Raw genomic sequence first — 27,817 nt, 5'->3', positions numbered from 1 at the left:
TCCAAGTAGGACCCTCAGAAGTCTCTACTGCCCCATGTGCAGCCCGCAGCTCGTGCTACTGCAGGTGTTCTTCCTGATGTTTCCCGAGAATGCCCAGCCTCAGCCCTCTTCCTCCGCATCAGGTGCAGTGCCCACCTCTTCGGACCTGGGGTCAGGGACGCTGGGCGAGACCGTCCAGTCCTCCTCGGAGGGGGCTGCAACTCCCCCGGACGTGCTTGGGATCTCTACTGTGGGCCCTACTGTCGTGGCCTCCTCGGCGCCTAGGAATAGAACCGTGGAACGTTTCCCAGGTGAGAGAAGGGGTTGTGGGAGGTGGAAACTACTTACTTCTCAGATCTAAAATTCTGTGAACAAAGCTGAATTGCCACAAAACTAAGAATGGGGCTGTCGGAAGAGGGGGAATTAGCACGTGGAAGAACTTGGGGATCCTCATCCCGTTCGTTCTACTTTATGTTGTACTTTCATAGTCTTACCGATCTGTGTCTGTGACTTGACTCCTGGTGCCTGCGATATAAATTGCTGCTGCGACAGGGACTGCTATCTTCTCCATCCGAGGACAGTTTTCTCCTTCTGCCTTCCTGGCAGCGTAAGGTGAGCTTCTGCGTGCAGGCTGAATCCTAAAAGCGTTTGGGCCCTTGAATGGGTAATATTTAGAAGTAGGAAAAGTTAGCCTTCGTGCCTCCCACCCCCATTTCCACTGCTAGGACATTCCCTTGTTTTTTCCCAGAAATGGCCTTTTCTGATTCTCTAGAGCAGGGCTGTCTAATAGAATAGGACCTTCGTGTTGTCCTGTAGCAGCTCAAGGAGTCCTTTCTTGAGCCATCCGTGGAGCCCTCTTCTTTAGACCTACCCCGCCACTTCTAATGTATCTTTCTGTTTCCTCACAGATCTTCAAGCTGGGTGTGTGTAGACAACTCTCTTATCTTCAGGAGTAATTCCCCGTTTCCTTCAAGAGTTTTCATGGATTCAAATGGAATTAGGCAGTTTTGTGTCCATGTGAACAACTGTAAGTGGAAACATGTTGGTTGTTCTTATTGTCTAACATTTATTGAGAATTAACTTCTTCTCTGGCCTTTTTTCCATTTCTTTCTTTTTTTAAAGTTTTTTTTTTTTTTTGTCCTTTGAACCTCTACCCCTCTTTCTACCTCTTCTCTCTGTCTCTTATTACTGAATATGTGCAATTTCCTATGCCCTATTGGCTGTGGATCAGAAAACTTATACAGAACTTTAATTTCAGTCCTGGACACTCGGCAGTCTCTACTGCCCCATATGCACCCTACAGCTCATACTACTGCAGGTGTTCTTCCTGATGTTCCCTGAGGATGCCCAGCCTCAGCCCTCTTCTTCGGTGTTACGGGCAGTGCCCACCTCTTTTAATCATCCCTCTTAGTTTAGATAATCACAGATAGACAACATCACCCACTTGCTACAATCTGCATGAGGACACTCACTGAATCCCCATTGCTGGACACATAGTAGACACCAAATAATACTTGAATGAACATCTTTAACAAATGAGTCTGCGCCAACCTTGTTTTTATTTCATAAGGCAAAAGCACAGGAGAAGGAACATTAGACTACTAGGATCTCAGTCCTGCCATTTTCTTACCAGCTGTACATACTTGAGCAAATCCCTTAGCATTTCCAAGCTCATTTCTTCAACTGTAAAGTGTGAAATAATATCACTGGCCCTGAAGGTGAAAGTGCTCTGTAACTATAGAATGCAATAAAGATGAGAGATGGTTATTACTGGAGTTTTTTAATGGACTTAGAAGTTTGCTCTTGATAGCTATAACTTTTCTAAAGATATGAAGCTAACATATCTTTTTTAATGTCTATGAAGCAATGTTCCTGCACAAAGTAGACTTAAATGTTCCTTTCATCCTGAAAGTCAAGTCACCCTGATTTCACCTCATTGTTAGAGAAGAAATTGAAAAACTATATTCATCTCAGAAAAGCATCAATTTTTGGTTTGAGGGGCATTTGAACTTGAGAGCATTTGTCAGAAGCCTTGTGGCCTTTTAGGTTGTAAGAGGGTAAAGGGAGCAAGGTGAATACTTCAATTTAAGGTAAGGCTGCCCCTTCCTTTCCAAACCTTCTACTATCTTTTGAATCCAGCCTTATTATGATCACGCTCCAGAGCTATTGAGGTAGACCCAACTGGTGCTCCCTGCTTTTAATCCCCACTGCTGCCTCCCATATGATCCTGTTCACTGCTTCTGGACCAGTAGATCTGAACTTTCTTTCCCCCTACAACACCTGAGAAATATGGCCACTTCCAGTAGTAACAGTGAATCATTACATCAGTGAACTGTCCCTGAATGAGGGTTGGGAGTAGATTCAAGCTTAGTATGAAAAAAAAAAAAAAAAAAAGCTTCCCTTTGGTTCTGGTTATTTGCCTACTTCTGTCACACATACACACATAGCATACACACACAATACACACAACCATGGAGAATCACTTTACTAGGTTAATCTTTCCATAACATCGCATTATATTGCTTCCTTATTCAGAAACCTCCAATGACTTCCCGCTACCTATAGAATAACATCCAGCTTCTTTAGCTTGCCAGTCGAGGTGCCGTCATATTTGATCCAACTTAGCTTTCCAGGCTCTTCTCCCGTTACTCTGTACATTGACCCTCTACTTTGGCCAAACTTATCTACTCATTGTCCTCAAGATATGCCTCGCATTTTTCCCAAGTTTGTATTTGCTTTTCTCCTTGACTCAAATGTTCCTCTTTATCTTTGCATTTTCAAATCCCTAGCTCTTCTGTAAGTCTTTTCTTGCTCACCTGTTGGAAGTGATCCCATCCTTGGAAGTTCTGAGGCATTTATTGTTTGAATCACTCCCTTGGAACTTACAGGATTCCTTGTATTGCTATCAGTTTATGTGAACATCATGTCTCTCCAGGTAAATTGTCAGCACCTTGAGATGATGGATCATATCTTTGTTTTCCCACAGTGCTTAATATCATATCTACTGATAATGATCATCAATAAAGGATGTTTTTAGTCAAAGTATGTATAGCATGATGAAGTAGGGAAAAACTTAGACCAGGAATCAGAAGTTCTGCAATCTACTCCTACCTCTGTGGCCGTTTGCTACTCTTTTACCTGTGAGGATCCAAATTTCCTAATGAAATTGGGTCAGATGGTCTCGAGGCTTCTTTTCACATCTGAAATTGTACCAATCTAAATCTAAATACCTTTAAGCTCTGTTAAGTATTAATATACTATATCACGTATCATGGTAGAAATTTTAGGCAAGAATTCTCCTTAGTCTACACTTATTACCACTACCACCAATATCTCTTCACTGAAGTGAATGACATAATGTTAACCTTCTCATATTCATTTTTAAGCCATAAAAAAATAGCCAGATAGATATTTGCCATCTCAGTGCATCTTCTTCCTTAGCTTAACTTTAAGTTTTCTTCATTCATAAAGATATAAATAACTGCATTATATATGAGGTAAATATCTCTTCCATGTGGTTTTCAGGGTATGAGTTCTGAAGAAAAAGGTAAAGCAGCTCTTGGATGCTTCAGATTTCGAAGATTTCAGATCAGAGGTAGAAGTTGGCCCATGGACCAGCAGCATCAGCATCACCTGTTTCAGAGCAATGCTTCTCAAACTCTAATACGCATGTACATCCCATGGAGATCTTGTTAACATGCAGGTTTTGACTCATGTTAGTAGGTTTGGAGGCCTGAGAGTCTGTATTTCTGACAAGCTTCCTAGATGATGCTGGGGCTGCTAATCTATGCACCTCACTTTGAGTATCAAGGATCTAGAAGATGTATAGAGAATGAGTAGTCTGAAAGGCCCCAGAATTGAGAGGTGTGTTCATTTATTTCATGCTGTATCAGAAAGCTGAAAAGTCAAATAATTAAGATATGATCACGGAGGATCAAGGTCAACCTTATATAATGTGGAATGCTCGTTAGCTTTCAATGATGCAGGTCTTGTAACCTTTTGACTCTGTCCACATGACCATAATTATATGAGGAATGAAATTAACATGGGACACATTTCTGCTATGTTTTTTCAAGTTAGCAGAAGAGTTGGAGTAGTAGACAGTGTCGTCTATGACCTGCCATCTTCTGGGCAGGGGAGAGCACCAGGGCCCTTTTCCCACATCTCTGTCCTGGTTCTGAAGTGCCATAAAGAGATGGCTACATGAAATCAAGGTGTTAGCTGTACAAAAAAAAAAAAAAAAAAAGGTATTAAAAGTATTTAAAAAAAAGAAGAAGAGATGGCTACAGAAGCCTGGATAGATTTATACATTGCTATAATAGAAATTATAGAACTGTCACAGAAAGTACCCTTTTGAGGAATCTGAAATCTTGAATGTAGGAATTATAAGGTGAAAGGAATAAAATACAACAAATCCATAAACTTGAGAGATGGAAACATTATTATTAGGACTGTCAGTTGAAGTTTAGAGGAAACAGAAAGATTTGGGGAGGACAGATCAAACAGTCTCTAATTTTGTCATATTCCTAAGGAAACAGTACCATTTTGTTGTATCAGAGACTCATTCAGTGTGGGGCAAATATGAGCATTATTGAGCTTACTATTTTCATCACAAATTGCTAGTCATACACATTTGTGGCCATCAGAGACTTGGAACTGACTGGCATTCATTGACCATATTCTTAGATCTTAATACTAAAACGATGATTTAGTTAACAGATTGCTATCAGAATTGTTATCTCTGGAGATGGAGTGTTGATTGGGAACCTTCAGGGAAAATGGTCTATAACTTGATCTGAGTGGTGGTAATACAAGTATATAAATTCGTAAAATTTTTTTGAGTTTACACTTGAGTATATTTGTACACTTTATATATATTATGCTTCAATGAAAATATTTTTAAAAATTAGTTATTTGGCATGCCAGATATTTTAAAATACATATTTTTCTTTTATCTAAATGCTTTTTCTTTTAAAAACATTACAGCAAAATTAAACTATTTCCAGAAGCTCCAAAAGGTTAATGCAACCAACTTCCAGGCCCTGGCTGCAGAGTTTGGAGACGAATCATTCATTTCAGCATTTCAAACCCAGTCACCATCAGCTTTTTACAGGGTGAGCCTGGGAAAGGGGATGGGATTGTTCGTTTTGGGTTTTCCTCTCAGAGCAGACCAGACAATTGACAAGCTATCTTTGTGGTACCTCCCTGCAGCTAGATAAACCATTGTCGGCTCTTTGGAGAGCAGTGCTGTCCCTGTAAACAAGCTGTTTCTGCTTTTTCCTTTTCTGGTGTAGTTCAGTCCAATCTCACTACGAATAAATTTTTCCTATATTTTATTCAGGCTGGGGACCCCATTCTTACTTACTTCCCCCAGTGGTCTGTAATAAGCTTGCTGAGACAGCCTGCAGGACTTGGAGCTGGAGGATTCTGTGCTGAGGGCAACCCTGCAGGTGAGCAGGGCACAAGTACCAGCCTTTTTGCTCAATTTACAATAGGCTTTTTCATTCCCACTCTCTTAATTCTTTGTGTTCTAAGGTTTCCTAGAGAGCAAAACTACAACCTGCACGCGTTTCCTCAAGAACCTGGCAAGTAGCTGTACCTTGGATTCAGCCCTCAACGCTGCCTCTTACTATGACTTCACAGTCTTGAAGGTGGGTGCTCATTCTATTCTTACTCTGTCACCGCTGTGGATTTGAAGTCAACATGCTTCCAATTGTTGTGGGTTGTGGAAAGAGCATTAAACTGGAAGTCACAATCCCCAAGAACTACATAAAAGTCAGAGGGCCTAGAAACTCTATCATCTGAAGACAGATTAAAGAATTAGGGATATATGGCTAGGATCATCACCTCTCTTGCTAATAGGACTGGCTTAGGAGAGCGGGAGGGGATAACATCTCACGATTGCACCAAACTTCTTGTTTTTGCTGTTCAGCAGAGCTGTCAAGGTAGGTGGGCATCACAGTCTATCCACCCTCCCGTCTACCTCTCCACTCCCTGGCATTTTAGTGTAAGGAAGAGTCAGGTGGAAGAGAGGAAGCAAATCATTCTAATGTATTGATTTTCCCCCAAAACCAAAGCCTGTTGATAGTAATATAAAACCACAAGCTCCTGGTAATTTTCTGTGAGATATATGCACTCATGTCCCTGCTGGTCTCTTATTCTAGGTTCCAAGAGGTATGACTGATCTGCAGAATATGGAGGTATGATGCTGTTTATCTGGAAAAAGGAAAAAGAATATTTGGCTCATTTTCATCTGAGGCGATTTCAGTCCAGGCTGTAATAGTAAAAGATAAATGTAAGCGTGATATTGCAAACAGTTAAATATGGATCTAAAACAGTGTTTTTGCAAGTATGTTCTATACCATTAACAGCCTCATGAAATAAGGATTTATAAGGTGTTAGATAAGTTTGGAATATATTGGGGTAAATAAACTATATTTAGGGTAGGCTTCTTAGAGCCTTTAATTTGCTAGAGGGCCTTGTTAATCTCTAAGGGGACAATATTGAATACAGTATTTCTAAAACTTATTTGGCCATGAAACCGTTATTTTATATCTAATAGAATTAGTGTTTTGAGAAAAAAGTTTTGAGAAGTATTGGTTAGAAAGACCTTTGAATTTAAATTGTAGGCTGTCAGTGGATGAAGAGAGAGAGAAAATGGATGGTCAGCGGGAAGGGAAAATACTCATTTTAGTACAATATCTAGCAAGAAGAGAAAATACTGCTTTCAATTTTGTTGACCTCCTTCTTTCCTTTGCTAGTTCCAGGTTCCTATAACACTTGTCTCACAGGCTGGTCCTCCTGTGTTGGCTGGAAACACTTGTCAGAATGTTGTTTCCCAGGTAGGGATGCTGACCTCAGATTCTAGATTGATGTATATCAATCAGCATTACCAGAGGTACCTCATCGTCTGTTAAGTACCAGGCTGACCCCACCTAAATTTTTGTGCCTTACCTGAAATTTAACATGTCAAAAATTGAGCCCATCATCTTTTTCCCTACCATGGTTTAGTCATTTCCATTGCCACCATCCTCCATCCTCTGGTATTTCAGGACCAGAACATTAGAATTATTTCTGACTCTTCCTCCTTTGCCCACATATAGCCTTTTACCAGTTCTTACTGACTGACCGCACTTTCTTCATTGACATAGTCAGTATCATCTGAAAGTCTGAAAATTCAGCTTCTCTTCCTCTATTCTCTCTCTTCTAATTGATCAAACCTAAAAAAGCAAGAATTATCTTAAAGCATCCTTTTAAAGACTGTGCTGAGAAATTTAAGGTTACCTTCAATTACTTGTGACTTTCATCCTCAGACATTATGAGAGCCAAGTAAACCAAGTTTCTGTTCCATGCTCACTTCTGTCTCTGTTTCTACTTGCCCTCCTCTACCCACAATCAAAACTTTTCTTCCTTTTCAATTCTTACCATAAAGACAGCTCCTCCATGAACCCTTTCAAAGAGCTTTATCTAGTTTATTCTCCATAGGAAAATGTAATACGAAGTCATCTTTATCGTTTCATGGTATTTGTGTTTGGCGTTTTTAATATTACTTTTTTAGTCTCCCTCATTCAGTTACAATAAACTCTTAAAAACAGAAAATCTATCCTTAACATAATTGGCCCAATAACTGTTTTCATTAATTGATTATTGTTTTGCATTTCAGGTCACCTATGAGATAGAGACCAATGGGACTTTTGGAATTCAGAAAGTCTCTGTCAGTTTTGAACAAACCAGCCTGACTGTGGAGCCAAGCCCTTCCTTACAGCAACACTTCATCATTCACTTCAGGGTTAGAATCCCCTTCATAGGGGATTGAGAAGGGAAGAAATATTGGGTTAGAAATAGTTCCCCTGCTTCTGTAATCCATGTGAAATAGAATAAGAATATGAAGCCCTAATTCAATCTGTTGATTAGTGCCTCAACATTTAATATTTCATAATTTAACTACAAGTTACAGGTATTCAACAAATGTTTGTTAACATTTTCTCTGATTCTCTGTGTGGTCCAACAAGCAGGACTTCAATCTCAAATCAAAACTCTTTGTTTAAATAGTTGTTTTGAATCATAAACTCAACCAACATCCACAGAAATTCTTTAGGTTTTCTCATATTCAGAATTTTATTCATTTCCCACTTAAGTTTCCAGTCTTGATCACCACCATTTGGCTTTCTTCTGCTTCTTTCCTCTTTTTGAACCCAGCAGAATTCTTCTCAACTCTACCTTCAGGTGATCATCCAAGTCCTGTGTCTGTCAGAACTCATCTCTGGAACATCTATAGTTAACTAAAATATATTTTTTTTAAGTTACATTTAAATTCCTCTGATTTTAGCCAGGCTCAACATAGCCCTAAATTGCTAATAAATTTTTAGAAACAGGGTTAAGGTATTTTTGATAGATCCTTGATAAAAGTGGCATATAGTGAATTTCAATATTCAGATCACTGATGATTTATTTTAGTGAATAAAAAAAGTAAAATACTGGAGTAGAGATTTCTGCAAAATGCTACACTGTGGAAAGAAGCCAGATCGTTCATGGTAGCTCGCTTATTACATTGCCTTAAGAAAGAATAGGAAGCCAAGCAGTGGAAGGTGGCAAAGCATGCTTTTCTCCATAAATGACTTCTCTTCACTCGTTCTGCAGGCTTTTCAACAGAGCACAGCTGCCTCTCATACTGGTCCTAGAAGTGGGAATCCTGGCTATATTGTTGGGAAACCACTCTTGGCTCTAACTGGTGATATAAGTTACTCAGTATCCTTTTTGGAGCTGGGTAGCCTCTTGTAGCCTAATGATAAGCTGATCTTTTAGATTTTCCAATTCTCAAAAGTTCCCCCATTTTTTTAGGTATTCAGCACTGTCTTTTCCATATTATGACTACATTATGTTCTTAAATGTTGATGCCACCAAAGCCTTTAAAACTTACATTAGACTGGCCAAAGGTGAGGGTTGGGCTGATTTTTGTTTGTTTTAATGAGATATTTATATACTGATATATGGTTAACCATTTTGGAAAAACAGTAATTGTCTCTGGTTTTTTAATTACTGGAGGAAAACACAAATTTTTTACTTGAACAATATATTAATAAAATGTAAATAGTGTTAAGGGAAAATAAAGACCATAAATTTTCCAATCTTGCCTACTTTTTTTCCATTATCTCCTTGACCATCACTTTTCCACCTTAGATGACCCTTTTGCAGAGCCAGGGTAATGGGACTTGCTCTGTTAAGAGACATGAAGTACAATTTGGAGTGAATGCAGTGTCTGGATGCAAGCTCAGGTAAGTTTTTGCTTCTATATGATTTCCTACAATTTTGTTTCAGCTTATAGGGAATATATTGATATGATAACTTTTATGTTTTAAATGATCGTTCAGAGAATGCTATTATAGTTAGAAATAGTCTTTTAATCTAAATAGTGTTAATACTGCTAAGTTTTCTGACAGTCCTTAATATCTACTAAGGATTACTTCCTCCAATCTATTTTATAATATTTCTGGTGTTTGGATTAACATACAGCACTAATACAGTTGCATTGTTATGTTAGCATTGGACTTCAGCCTCCATGGTGTTTAATTACAGGGTGAAGACAGCGAACTGCAGCCACTTGCAGCAGGAGATTTATCAGACTCTCCATGGAAGGCTGAGACCAGAGCATATTGCCATCTTTGGTAATGCTGACCCAGCCCAGAAAGGAGGGTGGACCAGGATCCTCCGCAGGAGCTGCAGTGTTTCGGTAAGGAGAGAAATACACTTTCTCTTGAAGTGTATTTTCTCCCTTTGTAAATTATGGTTAGTAAAGTTAAAACCAGCCTTGTCTCCATAGATAATATGTTTGTCATAGAAGGAAAAATGTAAGAAATCATGCCCATTTGAAGTCATTATTTCAGAGTAGGTTTATGCCGAACTTATTTTCCTTACTTAGAAAAAAAATTGTAGTAGAAATTCTAGAGATTGTCTGTGGTTCAAAATCACACCATATATTTCAAATATTCTCGAATATTTATTTGGTCAGCACAGGTTCTTTCATGAGGTTATATAAGAACAACAGATTCTTTCTGTTCTCATAAAAATTTGTATTTGTACATTAAAATACATTATCCAGTTAAAAATTGAAACCATATAGAATGGTGTATCCTGCTATATGGATCTTGCAATTAATCTTCGTAGAATACTGATTTATTATATCATGTTTCTATTCTGGAAACTTTTGAGGCTCTCTTATGCCTTCAAAACAGACTACTTGGATGGATTTCATAATCTGACCCTTAGGTGTTCTCTTCTTTAACCTTTCACTGTTCCTATGTTCAAACCCTTTACTGTAGCCGAGTTGCCTGCTGAAAGCCAGTGCCTCCCGCATACCTGGTATACAGAAGATGCTCAGTAACTATAGATTAATTAGTGAACGTCCCTCCATGGCATCATGTGCTGCTCTAGTTGCATACCGTTTTATATGCCATCTCCCTATCCAAATTTGCTTTTAATCATCATTTCTTTAAGATCAAGAATAATAATATAGTCTATTGTGAACTTCTGTGTTCTTCCTTTAAGCCTTCTCTATTGTATAATATTTTTAAGAAGCTATGACTATTTAATGCATAGTGATTGACTATAGGCAACCATCAGGCAATTCAAGCAGATGCTTCTTTATCCTTCTGCAGGCTAAGAACTGTACTTCCTGCTGTTTCATACCGGTTTCCTTGGAGATTCAGGTATTATGGGCATTTATAGGGCTCCAGTCCAACCCACAAGCTCATGTGTCAGCAGCCCGATTCCTATACCAATGCCAGTCTGTAGAGGTAAGTCATGGCTCATAAAAGACCACTAAGCCTTGCAAAGCCTAGATTGTATTGTCACCATTTGATAACCAGATTATCTTTTATCTTCTGAAAGACAATTTATGTTGCCAAACCAATGTTGTTCAGAGTAAGCCGACACAGTTAATTTTCAAGTCTGTCCTCCCTGCTTGGTCACTGAAATTAACATGCTGTCATGAATACAACCTATATCTCATTTTTACCAGTTGTTTTTTTTTTTTTTATTTCCTTACCTCAGGTTATAGGTTAATTTCTTTTAAATAATCCTACCATTATTACTATACTGATTGATTCAACTGCAGAAAACATTTTCCATAAATGTGTGTTCGATGTGACAGTCACACACTTATGAGAGTCTCTGATTGCTTGATGACTTGGGGTATAGAAAAAAATTTTTTGAAAAAGATTGTCTGAGTTTGTTGATTGCAATTAAAGTTACTGCTGTTGTATTTGTAGTCACCAATTACTGGTTGTATGTGCTCCATTAAATGAACAGTTTTGGCTGGGCACGGTGGCTCATGCCTGTAATCCTAAAACTCTGGGAGGCCAAGGTGGAAGGATCACTTGAGATCAGGAATTCAAGACCAGGCTGAGCAAGAGCGAAATGCTGTCTCTGTTAAACATAGAAAAATTAGCCGGGTATGATGGTGTGCACCTGTAGTCCTAGCTACTCGGGAGGCTGAGGCAGAAGGATTGCTTAAGCCCAAGAGTTTGAGGTTGTGGTGAGCTGTGATGACACCACTGCACTCTATCCCAGGCAACAGAGCAAGATCCTACCTCAAAAAAAAAATTAAAATTAATTAATTGATTAAAAAGTAAAGGAGCATAATTTTTGGCTAGTTTCCAAGGACTAACTATAAAGTAGGGGAAAACTTAAGCAAAAAACTGTATAGACTTTCCTATCATTTTGTATGATAATTATTAATATAATAGCTTAATGTTTATTGAACATTTGCTATATGACAGGTACTGATAGTATTTTTTATCAGTGTTTTTTGTTAAGTATTGAATTCTCACAACAAACCCCTGAAGGTAAATAGCATTCATTTACATGGTACTCTGCTACTTGTAATTTTATACTAATTGGGCCTTTAAAGGAATCTTTTAAGTTTGGGGGTTAATAAAATAAATTATATCTCTTTTCCGCATATAAACTTTTTTTTAATTTCAAAAAATAAAATATATCTCTAGGAAGAAACAACTAATTTTGCAGAGTATTCTGTATCAATTAAAACCAAAACAATGAGTATAAAGAACGATGTAGCATCATCACAGGACCAAGGCTTTAAACCTTTCTAAAATTATAATATTTAATTCTTGTTTATCACCAAGTGAATCATCTGCTCTTGAGATTGAGGAGGCCCATTGCCTGCAGTTTATGCAGTCAGCATGGCTTTGAGTCAGATGGCCTGTGTCTATATCAAGTTATTTTACTTCTGTAAATCTAAGTTTTCTTTTCTATGAAATGGAAGTTAATAATACTCATTGAATTGTACAGATTAAATGAGATCATAAAAGTAAAACATTTAGCACAGCTCCTAGCACATAGTGAATATTCAGTAAGTATTGTTCTTTATATCATTATTATTTTTATCATCATAACTTTTTTGGCCCCAAGCTTCCATAGAAGTGGTATATAAAGAAGTTATGAGGCAAAATAGAAAAGAAAAAAGCAGATATTAGAGCACTGTTTTTCAACTTTTGTTGGCTATCTCCCATGATAAGAAATTTATTTTACATCATGGCCCGGTTTACAACACACATATATATAAAATGGAAAGAAAAGTTCTACAGAACAATGCCTTTACTATATGCAGTGTACTCTGTGATATTTTCTATTCTATTCTAGTTTATGCTATTTTTGGTTTTTTTTTTAAATGCTAGACACAACCCACTAATGGGTTGCAGTTTACAATTTGAAAAACAGTTTTTTTTTTTAATTTCTGTAAATTTATGGAGTGTATGAGAAATTTTCTTACATGTATATAATATATAGTGATCAAGTCACGGTATTCAGGGTATCCATCACCCAAGCACAATTCATTTTTATTAAGTATAGTTATACTACTCTGCTATCAAACATTGAATTGATTCCTTCTATCTTACTGTATGTTTGTACTACCTTTAACCCGCTTCTTTTTATCCTCCCCCAATTCCTTCATTTACTCTTCCCAGTCTCTGTTATCTTTTTTTCCACTCTCTACCTCCATGCAAAAACACTTATAGAGGATATATCTTTGATGATATTCCAAAGCTACTTATATTGTTTTAATAAGTATCTTTTATTGATTATAATTGAAAGTTAGCTATGTTTTATACCTCAATCAAATAGCATACACTAGAAAAACTGCCAATCTAGCTACCTGGGTGTCTTAGTGGGTCTTAAATTTTATGGACCCCATTGACAGAATTTGTTAAACATTATTGACTTACTAGAAAAATGCAGACATACAACGTTCCTTATATAATTTCAAAGGATTTATTAGGTTCTTGAAGCCAGGCTAAGAACCTATGCCACAATCTCATTATTAAACAGGGCAGTATTTGAGGAAAGATAAGGAACACTAAACAAAATAATTCAACATTAGATTTTAGAAATAATTGCTATCAGAGAAAGGGCTAGGAAAGCATTCTGTTTCTCTTTTCTGTTGTGTCTTGGAGGACACCAACTGACCTCTCTTCTGAGAAGAGACAACAGTAGCACCAGCAGTGGACTTGATTGTTGTGACAGTCAGTAAAGTTTCTGTCACTAAAGTCTTTCTTTTTCAAGGATCAATCAGCTACTGTTTGCCTCTATCTCCTAATGAATTATTAGACTGTAGAAGTACTTTGCCCCCTTCTGTGGTTCCTTTTCTTAACGGCCAGTATAGAAGAAATTGACCTAGCTTATTGTGTTTTTTAATATTTTATTACCTCTTTTTTTTAAAGAACTTTTTAAAGTTTGCTCAGTGTTCCATGTTAAAATACATAACCACTTAAGATCTCTTGCTAATACATGATGTTCAACCACATTTATTCTTTAACACAGTGGTTCCCAACCTTTTTGGCACCAGGGACTGGTTTCATGGAAGACAATTTTTCCACAGCCAGCAGTAGGGGGTGCCAGAGGTTAGGCAGTGATGCTGTGAATACAGATGAAGTGTTCCAAGCTCGCAGCTGCTCACCTCCTGCTGTGTGGCCCCGTTCCTAATAGACCACAGACCGGTATAGGTCTGCAGCCTCAGAGTTTGGGGGTAGCAGCTTTAACATATTCATTTTCAATGACTCATTTGAAAATTAGTGGCTTCATTTACATCTTTAAAATAAGTGAGAAAATTTAAAGATTTTCATTGGCTTCTCCCTCAAATATGAATACATTTGTCCCTAAGAAAAAAATGGAGTTACTTGAGGAAAACTTACCTTTACATGGGCCTTTATAATATGATTTATAGGAAAATAAGTTCTAATCATCATAATAGAAATCACCACATCTGATAATATTAAATTAAAAGAGATTTGTATAATATATATAATAAATACAGTTCATGGTTTTGGATAGGAGTCTGATGTGAACAAACAACTGTAAAGCACATTTTAAAAGAGTTGAAGAAACTTGAATATGGACTGTATTTTAGATAAAAAATATTGACATGAAAAGCTAGAGGCTGTTTTTTTTTTTTAAGCAGATTACAAAACAGACTTATGATCTCATATGGTTAAAAATGCACATACGGATATCTATATGTATAAACAAAGGTAATAGATATTAATAGTGGTATTCTTAGTGATGGAAATAAGGTGCTTTTATTTCTTATTTTTTTCTTATCTGTATTCTGTAACTCTTTATAATTTACTGCTTTTATAAAATTAAAGTCATTAGGAAACGTAAAAATAACTAGATGTTATTCAGAGATGATTTTATTCAGTTTCACTTACAATACCATGAAAAAACAAATTACTCAGAAACAATTTAGCAGAAAGAATGAAAGACCTCTTCACTACAAGACATTACTGAGAGAAATGAAAGGGGCCTAAATGAATGGTTCATGGAGAAGACTCGACATTACAATGTCTATCCTCAAATGGATCTGTAGATTCAATGCAAACCCAATAAAATCCTAGCATGCATTTTTGTAGAAATTGACAAGCTGATTCTAAAATTTACATGGAAATGCAAAGGACTTAGAAGAGCCAAAACAATTTTGAAAAAGAACAAAATTGGAGGATATACAGTACTTGATTTTAAGACTTACTCTAAATCTCAGACATTGTGGTACTCTGGTATAAGGACAGAAGAGAGAGTCCAAAACTAGATTCACAAATCACATCAATTCAATGGGAAAAGGAAAAAAAAAATTTTAACAGTTGGTGCTGAAACAACTGGATAAAACTGGAACTACTAGCTAAACATATTATGGGGGGAGGAATGAATTCTGATTCCTGTCTTACTCCGTACACGAAAATCATAGACCAATACATAAAATCCAGAGTTATAAAGCTTCTAAAAGAAACAGGAGACTATCTTTACAAATTTGAAGTAGGCAAAGATTTCTTAGACAAGAAACAAAAATCATTAACCATAAGAATTTAAAAAGTTAATAAATATGGCCGGGCGTGGTGGCTCATGCCTATAATCCTAGCTCTTTGGGAGGCCGAGGTGGAAGGATCCTTTGAGCTCAGGAGTTCAGGACCAGCCGGAGCAAGAGCAAGACCCTGTCTCTACTAAAAAAAAAAAATAGAAAGAATTAGCTGGACAACTAAAAATATGTATATAAAAAATTAGCCGGGCATGGTGGTGCATGCCTGTAGTCCCAGCTACTCGGGAGGCTGAGGCAGTAGGATTGCTTGAGCCCAGGAGTTTGAGGTTGCTGTGAGGCAGGCTAATGCCATGGCACTCTAGCCTGGGCAATAGAGTGAGACTCTGTCTCAAAAAAAAAAAAAAAAAGTTGATAAATGGGACTTTATCAAAATTAAAAATCTCTGCTCAACAAAAGATACCATTAGGAAAATGAAAAGGCAGGCTAGGTCAGGAGAAAATATTTCTCAATACATTATCTAACAAAAGACTCACCTAGAATATAAAAAGAACTCCTACAAATAAATAATACAATGACAAAAAAACTAAAAATGGGCAAAAGGAACAGATAACAAATGGTCGATAAATGTAAAAAACTATTCAGCATCATTAATCATTAGATGCAAATTAAAACCACAAGATACTACTTCATGCCCATTAGAATAGCTAAAAATCAAAAAAGACTAACAATCATGTTCCAAGAATGTAGAACAACTGGCATTCTCATACATTGCTAGTGGGAATGAAAAATGGTACAACCACTTGGTCTTAAATTTTACAAATGCATCTTCTCTATGACTCAGCAATTTTACTCCTAGTTATTTACCCAAGAGAAATTAAAATATATACCCCCAAAAAGGCTTGCACAGGAAAGTTCATAGCAGCCTCATTAACAAACCCAGAAACAACCCAAGTATCCATCATGAGGAGAGTGGGCAAATTATGGTACATACACATAATGGAATACTATTCAGCAATAAAACAATGAATTACTGGTACACAAAACAACATGGATGAATCTCAAAAATGTTTATCTTGAGTGAAACAAGCCAAACACACATACAAAATATACTGTATGATTCCATTTATATGAAGTATAAGAACAAGGAAAACTAATCTTTAGTGATAAAAAGCAGAAAGTAGTTTTTTCTGGGAGAAGGACAGGGAATAGACTGGAAAGAGACCTAAAGGAACTATGAAATGATAGACATATTCCAGATCTTGTTTGGAATATTGGCTATATGCATATATAATTGGCAAAACTCATTGAACTAAACACTTAAGGTATATATTTATACATATAAATATATTGTTTATAAATTATACCTTAATAAAAATAATAAAACCAAACAAAAAGACATTTAAGAAAAGGGAAAAGGAAAACCATTAACTAGGGGGAAAGATTTGCAATACATGGATCTGACAAAATTCTTGTATAGCATAAAGAACTCTTACAGCTCAACAATGAGTTACACACTTGAATTTATTCTAGTGCATAGTCTGAATGTAGCTACAAAAACACATAGCTTTTTCTTTAATAACAATAGTTTCCATTTGTAATCATTTGACATAGGGGATTAACATATAATAGTTTAAAAATTGTGATTATACAGATGTAATATATTGTATGTACTCCTTATTACCAAAGCCAAATAAAGCTTAAAAATTCAAACTCTTCATGTTGGTACAAAGTCAATCTTATTTTGGAACAAAGAATTTTGCTGCACTGTAAATTGAATTGAAGCAAATTAATCCCCCAAACTTTACAAAGAGTTAAAATTGTTGGTGGTAATTTCTGAAGTAAACATTGTGAAATATTATAGCTTAAAGTAGAAATAAATTAAGTCAACCATACCTAACAGAACTGGATCCATAGTGAAAGAAATGTGCTGACTGGGCTATGTGTCTTTTGTCTGTCCTGACGAAAGAAATGAGATAACCAGACTTTGAGGGAGTTTTCTTCTCCAATGCTCTTGATACACACGCTAAACAGTGAATTCTCTCATTTTGCCTTTAAAAAACTTTAAAAACATAAATAGAAAAACTTTAGACTTCAAAATTAAAATATAACACATTGAACATAACTCAAAAACCTTTATTCTTCATGTGGTACTAAAACTCAAATTCTAAAATGGGTCAGTAACATTCACTATTATCCAGTGACCTGGTAAGTGAAATTCAAGTTCCTTTTAATTGGACTGTCTACTGCATACGCTGCATTTGTTCCAAACCTCCATACAATTATACTGGGAATTTTTTTTAATAAATGAAGGGTAAGCATTTCACTTGAAATATTTTTTAATAAATATGTAGATGAAATTAACTAAGCCCACCCATTAGGGATCCTAATTACAGTGTAGTGGGAAGAATAAGGGGTCAAATAGGTCTATAGTTGCTGTTAAGTAGCTACAACATACTTCCTACCTTGGAATTTATTATCTCTTGTTACTTTTTATTAGTTTCCTATCTCCAAAAATACCTCTACTCATTTGTTAAAAAAGAAAGAAAAATCCTTATTGACTGCTTATTCTGTGCCAAGTACCATGCCTGGAGCTAGGTACAAAGTGGTAAAGATAGACATCAGCTCTGGAAAGTGTGAGGCAGTACTGAGGTGAAGTTAGAACAGTTCTAACCTATTCTAACACCGCTGTAGAAAACCAGCTAAGGGCTGTGAGAAGTAGGCAGAATTCAGGTTTAGGGATTCTGCAGGTTAAGACTTAATTTGCTTAAATGTGGAGGTTGAGGAGGAAGGAGTAAAGGATGATGGAGAGGTTTTTAATTTGGACATGTCATCCAGTTCTTTTATATCTTATAAAAGATTCCCTGATGATTGTCCCCAAATGTAATTTTGCTCTTTGCAGTAACCCTTGTATTTCTTTTTCTTTTTCTTTTTTTTTTTTTTTTTTTTTTTTTGAGACAAAGTCTCGCTCTGTTGCCCGGGCTAGAGTGAGTGCCGTGGCATCAGCCTAGCTTATAGCAACCTCAAACTTCTGGGCTTAAGCAATCCTTCTGCCTCAGCCTCCCAAGTAGCTGGGACTCCAGGCATGTGCTGCCGTGCCTGGCTAATTTTTTTTCTATATATATTTTTAGTTGGCCAGATAATTTCTTTCTATTTTTTAGTAGAGACGGGGTCTCGCGCTTGCTCAGGCTGGTCTTGAACTCCTGACTTCGAGCAATCCACCCGCCTCGGCCTCCCAGAGTGCTAGGATTACAGGCCTGAGCCACCACACCTGGCCCACCCTTGTATTTCTTATCCTCTCCCCTCTCCTTTTTTGGTAGGCATGCCTGAGACTTTCTTCCTGTTTTGTTTTGTTTTGTTTTGTTTACTAGAGCCCACTATGCCTGTAAGGTATCTGGGAATATACCCTCCCAGATCAGATGGCCCTTAGCCAGTGACTTAAGTGTGCAGTAACATGAAAGCCCAGCTCCCTTGCCTTGGGTTGGGATGACAAAAGTTGTTGGGACTGTGAAGCCTACTTTATATTTTAGTACCCTTGCAGATTGGGCTGATGCTAGATAATTGTATAATTGATCAAATTATTTTATAATTGTCTAATTTATCAAAATAATACATACATGGTCAGACACAGTGGCCCACGCCTATAATCCCAGCACTTTGGGAGGCCAAGGTGGGAAGATTGCTTGAGGACAGGAGTTCAAGACTAGCCTGGGCAATGTAGTGAGACCCCCTCTCTACAAGAAAATTTAAATAATTAGCCAGGCACAGTGGTGCATGCCTGTAGTCCCAGCTACTCAGGAGGCTGAGGTGGAAGGATCACAGCCTAGGTGACACAGCAAAACCCTGTCTCTAAAAAAATAATAATACCTACATACATAAATTTTTTAAAGTCAAAATGCCAGAAAAGAGGATGTTTTAAAAAATGTCCTCCCTCATCATCCTACTCTTCAGAAATTACCTGTTTAACTCTTTTATCTGTTTCTTTTGGTATTTACCTTGATTTCTAAGCAGTATGTATACTTAGTTGTCTCTTTTTTAAATTAAAAAAAAATTTTTATTTATACATAATAATTATACATATTTATGGGGTACATGTGATGTTTTCATAAATGCATACAATGTATACAGATCAAATCAGGGTGTGTAGGATATCTATCACCATGAACATTTATCATTTCTTTGTGTTGAGAACATTTCAAATCTTCTCTTCTGGCTATTTTGAAATATACAATAGATTGTTGTTAACTGTAGTCACCCTATTGTGCTATCAGGCACTTAGTTATCTCTTAAATCATCAGTTTTAGAGAGAACGTATTGACTTCCTATTTTCATAGATGAGTTCAGCTCCATTATTATCCTCATATCCCTCCTACCACTTTCCCAATGTAGTTCCATCAAAATATTTTATTGTCATTATTCAGTGTTTCATTATGATTATGTAAATATTCATGCTGAGCCAAGTAGTTCAATTTTTGTGAAACTTTTTATTTTCCCTGAGATCAATAATTACCTCATATTTCATTGTTAGTTTTCTTTGAGATAATGGCTAAGACTTCTCACTCTCTCCAATAGCTGTAAAATTTCTCTTAATGCAGTTTTCCAAATAGTTGAACTTGCCATATACTCTATCAGTGCCACTTTTTCCTACATAGTTTCTTCACTTTTTCCTACATGGTTTCCTACATAGTTTCTTCATGGAGACCTCCGTAACCTGATATAATATGATCTAGTTCAGGGTTGGGGAACCTTTTCATGTTGGAAGTCCACATTAATTAATCAAATAAGACCGTATTCAAGAAATTCCAATTAGATATACTCAAAGATGTATATTATTTTGTAAAAATATAACCATTATGTACTTAATAATTTCAAAAAATGAAAACTATTTGTTAATTTTAAAGTTAACTAACCTTTTAAAGACTTTGTTGTGTCTGCTTTTTGTTAGAAAGTATTTGAATATTTGGTTGCAACATGGAGGTCCGCAGTTTCAGTCATACTCATACTCTATATGAGTATCAGTCATCTGTGACCTTAAGGGCATCTTGATTTGGGTTAGGTAGGAAAATGCAGATTCACAGTGGTTGAAAAGCAAGAAGTCATTTTTCGGGCATGTTGCCAAAGGCATGGGTATTCTGCATTTTTCCATATTTCAATTGGATCTTTCTCGGCATCAAACAATGACTTTAAAATGTCATCTCCTGAGAGCTCAATCAATTCCATGTGTAGTTCTTTAGGTGCCTTGGTGATATCAACTAGGTGAGGGTGAAATGCCGATTTGAGTGTGATGTCAAGATTCTCAAAGTCACTGAACTTTTCATATATTCTCCCATTAATAGGTCTATAACTGTATTATAGCTGTGTATTCTCCAAATGATTTGCATATAATATCATCTTGCTCATCAATGACCTTGGCTAACCAGGGAAAATGTTCATCCAAAAGTTCCTTTTGAAGAAGAAGTGTTTTGAAAAAAGATAGGTTTTTTTGAAATCCTTGGATTTTTTGTGCCACATATCATATACAGACTTGGTTTTACCTTGCAAAGAAATATTCAAATTGTTTTGATTTGACATGATGTCACACGGAAATGCTGCATTCCTATAGAAATATTCTTTCAATAATTCACATTACTGATTCTGTTCTTCATAAAATTTAACTATCTGTTTTCACAGAGATAAAATTTTGGCTAACACCTGTCCCTGCAATAGCCAACGCACTTTAGAATGATATGGCAAATCCACACTGGTACCTCACTGTTTAACTTTGTGAAACTGACAATGCATTTGCACAAATATAGTTAACAATACTTCTTGCAAAATGTCACTTAAAATAGTAGCTTTAGCACAGAGATTTTGCTGATGCAAGATACAATGAAAAGAAATGAGAGCAGCTGGATCTGTTAATACTTTTTTCATCAGTGCAATAAACCCTTCATGTTTTCCTGTCATAGAAGGTGCACTGTCTGCACACATTTGCTAAATTTACCAAATTCAGTCCAACTTCACAACATATATCTTGAAAGTTGTTGAAAATATCTATTCCCCGTGTTCTGTTCGCAAGAGTGCTTAAAGCAAGTAAGTCTCTGTATAGCAAAGGAAATCTTCTATTATGACCTAAATGAAGTATAAAACCTGTGCCAAGTCAGTAGTATCAGTTGATTCATCCAAAGCAATTGAATAATATATATTTCCCTTTTGAAGTATTACATGAAGTTGTTCTGTTAAGTTGAAGGCTAATGAATGCTGCCGATCAGTTACGGTTCTCCTTGAAAGAGGCAGTTGTTTGTACTTGGGAATGTTATCAGGGTCCCAACATTCTACAACTTCAACAATGCTTTCTTTCACAATTTCTACATCACTGAATGGCTTCCCTTTTTTCCAGAGTTTATAAACGACTTCATAAGTTGCTTTCGTGGCATTATTTCCAGGTCTTATGGCTGGTTGAAAGAATTGTCTTTGCTTTTGCTTTTCATCTTTTAATTTCTGCAATACAACCTTTCATGCCTCTCCTTCTGATTTAAAATATTTGTGGTCCTTATAAATGTTATAATGCTGATGAGCATTGAATTTCTTTAATGTTGATATTGCAGTATCACAAAGCAAGCAAGTCATCTTATCTTTAGCAGAAACAAGATCATATTGCAATTCCCAATCCTCATTAAAAAATCTGTTTTCTTCCTTCAGTGTTCTCTTGACCTTCTTTGACATGACGGGCTGTTAAGCAGACTGAACTAAAAAATACTGTCGAGCTGTGCAACTATTCACAAATTCCACTTCAAACAGAAACACAGTGCACTGTTGTCCAAAGCTGATAACAGACTGGCTTACTCAACTTCCATAAACTCTCGCCTTGTGCAGTTAGTAGCGCCAGTCGGGTAGGGGAAGTTAGAACTAAATCATGAGCGTAGCAGCCATCAATTTAGCCCTTATGGCTTACTAATGTTCTAATTGTGCCAGTCAATCTGGGAGGATTATTTCATTGAAATTTGTTTTATTCTTTGATATTTTAAATATGTTCATTTTAAAAATAAAAATATAAAAGACAAAAATGTATTAACAAAAATAAAAGGATTTATTCTGTGAAATTTGGATTCAGTCAAAAGGCCGCACTTAAGGACCTAGAAGGCCACATGTGGCCTTAAGACAACAGGTTCCCCACCCCTGGTCTGGTTGCTGCCCAGCAATTGTCATGGGACCTTCCTTTACTGCCATCTTAGAAGTTCTTCCTGCTTATGTTAGATTCACTGTTTACTAGACCCTACTTCTTCCTTTTTCTTGGTCTAATCTCTTGTTTTGGTGGAGCTCAAATTCTGATAACTTGTTTGGGAAAAGATATATGTTCTTTAGTTCCTATGTCTGAAGATAACTCATTCAACCATCATCATCATCATCATGCCTAATTGGTCATTTGGCTACATATAAAATTCTAGATTGAAAACTGTAAGGTTTTTTTGGATTGGCCGGCGCCAGAGAAAGAAAGAGGAGCAGAGTTGAAAGGGATAAGTAAAGATGCTTTATTGGAGTGCTCCTGGGTGGGGGTAACGAGTCCCAAGAGAGGGACCCGGGCGAGGTTCCCAGGTCCCAGGGTGGGGGGGGGGGGGGAGAGAGAGAGACCTGAGAAGTCGCACCCCCAGAAGTTTTGAGTGGGTTTAGATATGTTTTTTAGGGCTGGGGGTGGGAGTTTCCTTGGCGGAAAGATTTATGGCGGGGAGAGCAAGGAATTTTCTGTTGCAGTTTTAGGGCAGGTGTGCAGAAATAGGAGGGGCTGGTGGTATGGGTGGACTCCAGGAACCGTGACTGACTCCCAGAGCTGAGACCCTTGTCATGGTAACCATCAGGTGTGGTTATTCTTTTAACTCAGCTGGGCCTAGCAGGCATTGTTCTCAGCAGGTCTCGTGGGCTGCTTCTTTTTTCATTAGGGAGGGGAGGGGGTGCCAGCCACCAGCCTTACGAGACTTATTTTCACTCACAGTTTTATAGGCAATTTTCCATTGTCTTCTAGTTTCCAATACTGCTATTCAGACACTATTTTAAGATCTTTTTATTCCTAGCAGTCTGAACTTTCCACAACATTATGCTTTGGCTAGGTCTTTTCTGTAAGGTTTTTTGGATTGGCCGGCGCCAGAGAAAGAAAGAGGAGCAGAGTTGAAAGGGATAAGTAAAGAGGCTTCATTGGAGCGCTCCCGGGTGGGGGTAACGAGTCCCAATAGAGAGGGACCTGGGCGAGGTTCCTAAGTCCTGGGGGGGGGGGAGAGAGAGAGAGAGAGAGACCTGAAAAGTCACACCGCCCAGAAGTCTGAGTGGGTTTATATGTTTTTTTAGGGCTGGGGGTGGGGGTTTCTTTGGTGGAAAGATTTATGGCAGGGAGAGCAAGGAACTTTCTGTTGCAGTTTTAGGGCAGGTGTGCAGAAATAGGAGGGGCTGGTGATATGGGTGGACTCCAGGAACCGTGACGGACTCCAGGAGCCGAGACCCTTGTCAGGGTAATCATCAGGTGTGGTTATTCTTTTAACTCAGCTGGGCCTAGCAGGCATTGTTCTCGGCAGGTCTCTTGGGCTTTTGCTTTTTCCCATTAGGGAGGGGAGGGGTGCCCGCCACTAGCCTTACATTTTCCTCATTCATTATACCAAACAATTCATGGGATTTTTTTACACTGGAAACTCAGTTCTGAGAAATTTCAATTATTACTACATGGCTAATAATTTCCTCTGCATTGTTTTCTCTGATCTCTCTTTTTGAAATTCCTATTAATCTGTTAAAGGGATGCTAGATTGATTTTCTGATTTTTTTTCTTGTCTCTCATTGTCTATCTCCTTATGCTTTTGTTCTTCCTAGAAGAGATTCTCAACTTTACCTTTTAACCTTTCTACTCATTTTTTATGTTGACTATCACATTTTAATACTTAAACTCCTTCTTATTCTCTATTTCTTTTTATAATATCTTTTTCTTATATATCTTTGAAGATATTAACAACTTTGCATCTTCATCTTTCATTGTCTGTTTCCTTGGAGTTTATTCAATTCATTTGGCACAGTTTTTCTCTTCAATGTGAAAAGCTTTCCCTCCATGTTAGTCAGTCTGTCCAGCTTTCTATCCAAAATAAGAAAAAGCTATTAAGCTGATTGAAGCTCTGTGATCATGGGTGACACTTACTGACTTGTGGCCTTCACTGCAGGGCAGTTAGTATCTTTGTGCCTTTGCCAAGAGTATTAATTTTTTCCAAAGAAGAACCTCCAATCTCCTGACTGAAGGGTATGGGTATAAGACAATTTGCAAGTATTTTAGAGCTGGATAAAAGAAGGGATTTCATCCAGAGTAATCCCTCTGTGTTTAGTTTCATGCCTCACTCTGTCTTTCTCTATGTCCAATGTCCCTGAGTCCAGAATTTCTCTGGCTTATGTTGTTTATTCTTTTGTTGAGGTGGGAAAGGGATAGTTATCTGATTGCACTGAGGGGATATCATTCAGTAACCATTTTCCATGCCTACATCATCCCTGCCTCCTTGTTATCTCCTATTACTGAGTTTTTCAAGGTTCTACAGAGAAAATCTGCTTGCTTCTATTCTCTGAAGACTTTCAAGTTTGGCTTTTTTTCCCTCTGGGAAACTTTGCCTCCATCTGCTTTCTGTTTTCACATATTATGATATCTTCTCATTTCAGTGGAGATAGAGTTTTTGTATCTATTTCTTGTTGGGTTGGAATGGTTTTGAGATATAGAGGGAGAAGACATGTCTGCACTGTCTTAAAATCAAGTCTAGTAGTAGCTCTTGATGACCACATATTCTAGGTGAGGCTGAAAGAACAACTCTGTCCAAACAGCTTTTGTCATGTGGGATTTCCCAGCCAGTGAAACACCCCTATAGACTTAAAGATACATACTTGAGGAGACATGGACCTAAAGAATGACTTCTTGGGCTCATAGTTATCTTAGATAGGTCAGTTCTGGGTATAGGCTGACCTCAAAGCTCTAGAAATTCCCTGATTTGGCAGTTTGAGGAGGCCAGTAACACTGTTATTTTCCTTGCCTAAATCTGAAACCAATTAAAAGGAGTCAGAAAGAGATTAAAATGTCAGTTTTAATACTAATTAATGCTAGGTAGGTAGATATGGGTTGGATGTGTAGCAGTGGGCTTCCTGATGCAATACTACACTCTTCCATCATGAGACCACTACCCTAATTCCAACCCCAGCCCCTTTGGGTATTCTCCTGGGACTGCTAGTGGGCAGTTTCAAAATTGCCCTTCTCTTAAAGGTTCTGAAATGAATCGGAATAGCACATTAATTAAATCAACTCCTAGACAACACAACCCAAAGCTGAAAATTTATTACCTATTCTATTTCCCATCCCAGAGTATTGCTAGCTATCCCAGCCAGTACAGCTCATCAGGCATTCTATGATGAGATTAAATAATAATATTAACATACTTCAATAATGTCACCTGCAAAGATTTGCTCAAAAAATTGAATATATATCCTCTCCTCATTATAAATTTCCTGGGGAGAAATTAAAGTCTTAATAGTAAATTCTTTTATAAGTTAAAAGTCTAAAGAAAGTTTATTACTTAAGTAATATCCATTTGCTTTGTCTGATTAGTCTCAGCCAGTCTTTGATGCCTGGCTGTCAAGATTCCCTTGGCAGCTTCCGCCCAGGTTGGCCATCCTTGTAATGTATATGGTTCTTTCAGCACCTCAGAAGTTACATTAGTTCTATACCCAGTCCCTCGTGAGCTTCACTTTTTAAAAAAAGAATTCAAAGGGTTAATATGCAAGATTATCACAGCACTGGCTCCACACCCATTTAAAAAATAAACAAATAACGGGCCCTAGAAGGGTTATTCCAGGCAAAATTATCTTCCCAGAGCCTGGTGCTTACTGTTGCCAAAGAACACAACAGATAATAAGGGCATCAGAATGAAGGAATGCGAATGGAGAAAATCCTCATTTCGGTTCAACAAGACAGTTATTTACTGTCAAATTTTAATCTGAAGTTTGCTTGGTGAGCTCAGAGTCAGAACGAAGGGAATTCACTTTAGATAAACATGATTCCAGTGCTTGATGTCATCAGGCTATGACCATCTCTACCAAAAGCTGCGTGTGTTAGATCAGATACTTGAGTCAGCCTGACGAGTTCCCTTCTCATGGGAACATCTATTTTGTTTGACTTGAATTGGCGGGTGGTTGGCAGGATCCTTTCTAAGCCTGAGAATCTATGAGTTACCTTTCTCTCTGCAATTTAAGAAAGAATAGAATTGCCACTACTACTTTCGTTTATACACATATTCTGTTTCAGAGCCTGGAGCCTTCTGAGACCCGATAGAGTAGAGTTGCTAAGCACATAACAGCAGCCATTTTACCATCTGGCCTCTCTGATTTCAGACACCTTCCCAACTTGGGGGAAGCTTGAGTCAGTGTTTAGGTAGGTATAACTGCTCACAGTTATACCTGTCATGGACTGTTGCTAAGAAATTCATTTCCTTGTGTCTCATTGAAAGAGAACCACTTAGGGCCAATATGAGATAAAGGCTGTCTTGTTTATAACAATTTGGTTTTGGTCTTTCTTCAGAGAAAATGATAATAACATCTAAGTTAGAGGGCTATACGAATGGGCAACAGGCACTGACCTCTCATTGACTTTCTTCCTGTAGGATTCCCAAGAAGCACCTTTGACAACTCTTGTGAACTTTGTGGACATTACCCAGAAGCCAGAGCCTCCAGGGGGCCAACCCAGAATGGACTGGAAATTGCCATTCGACTTCTTCTTTCCCTTCAAAGTGGCATTCAGCAGAGGAATAGACTCTCAAAAAGGCTCAGTCCCTCCCATCCTTATCCTGTGCCTCTTACTACTTGGAGTTCTCAATCTAGAGACTAAGTGAAGAAAAGACAATAATCATATTTCAGTTTTCCCTATGGGAAGCTCTGAGGCAGCCTACTTATCTTGGCTAAACAGATCCTCACCTGCTTATGACCAGAGGAAAGCATTTAGGATAACAGAAGACCCAACTGAAGGAATCTTTGTATATGAAAGAAGGTACTTTAGAAAAGCAATAAAAATATTTTATTCATCATAGCTCTCTGTTTAGGGGTCTGCAGGCAACATGGTACAAATTAGGTTCTCTGTTTCTTAAGCCAGGAAGGCAAAGAGCTTTCCTCCAGCCCTTCTGGTTGTGTTATGCCTAACCTAAGGTTTGCAAGATCTTCATCCATCTACCCTAGGTACAGGTGGGCCCAGGAAAAAGAGGAACATGCTCCCACTGTCCTCTGGATTTAAGAAGAACTGACTGTTTAGGACAGAAAACTTCTGGCTGTATATTTTGTCTGGTTTCTTTGCCAAAGTCTGGCCACAGCCTTTGCCCTGGCATGAGTGAGGAAAGCAATTCTTTATACTCAGTTTCTAAAATAAATGTGGAATCCCAGCTCCCTTTTCTACTAGCAAGTGACTCTGCCATTTATTTCTGCTCTTTCCTTCCCTCCATTGTGGTGATGAGAAACAAAACTGATTGAGATCTTTGTTGTACT

The 27,817-nt window shown here is 37.5% G+C and overlaps 1 protein-coding gene across 3 annotated transcripts; it reads left to right on the top strand.

Annotated features, from left to right (window-relative positions):
- TCTN3 (tectonic family member 3) lies at window positions 1–27,817 on the top strand. 3 transcript variants are annotated; one of them, XM_069460350.1, is made up of 14 exons: window positions 1–290; window positions 468–591; window positions 888–1,006; window positions 4,966–5,093; window positions 5,321–5,429; window positions 5,515–5,630; window positions 6,144–6,179; window positions 6,741–6,821; window positions 7,643–7,768; window positions 8,620–8,727; window positions 9,160–9,254; window positions 9,556–9,709; window positions 10,635–10,772; window positions 26,947–27,817. In XM_069460350.1, exons 1-14 carry the CDS (start codon window positions 35–37, stop codon window positions 27,172–27,174), a joined length of 1,818 nt encoding a protein of 605 aa, XP_069316451.1. In that variant the 5' UTR covers window positions 1–34; the 3' UTR covers window positions 27,175–27,817. The 3 variants fall into 3 exon arrangements, with proteins under 3 accessions (XP_069316451.1, XP_069316452.1, XP_069316453.1); XM_069460351.1 differs by lacking the exon at window positions 6,741–6,821 and having other exon boundaries at window positions 9,175–9,254; XM_069460352.1 differs by lacking the exons at window positions 4,966–5,093; window positions 5,321–5,429; window positions 6,741–6,821; window positions 7,643–7,768.

Source organism: Eulemur rufifrons, chromosome 28 (genome assembly GCF_041146395.1).
Source record: "Eulemur rufifrons isolate Redbay chromosome 28, OSU_ERuf_1, whole genome shotgun sequence".
Lineage (NCBI taxonomy): Eukaryota > Metazoa > Chordata > Mammalia > Primates > Lemuridae > Eulemur > Eulemur rufifrons.
This window is presented reverse-complemented; position numbering and strand designations above follow the sequence as displayed.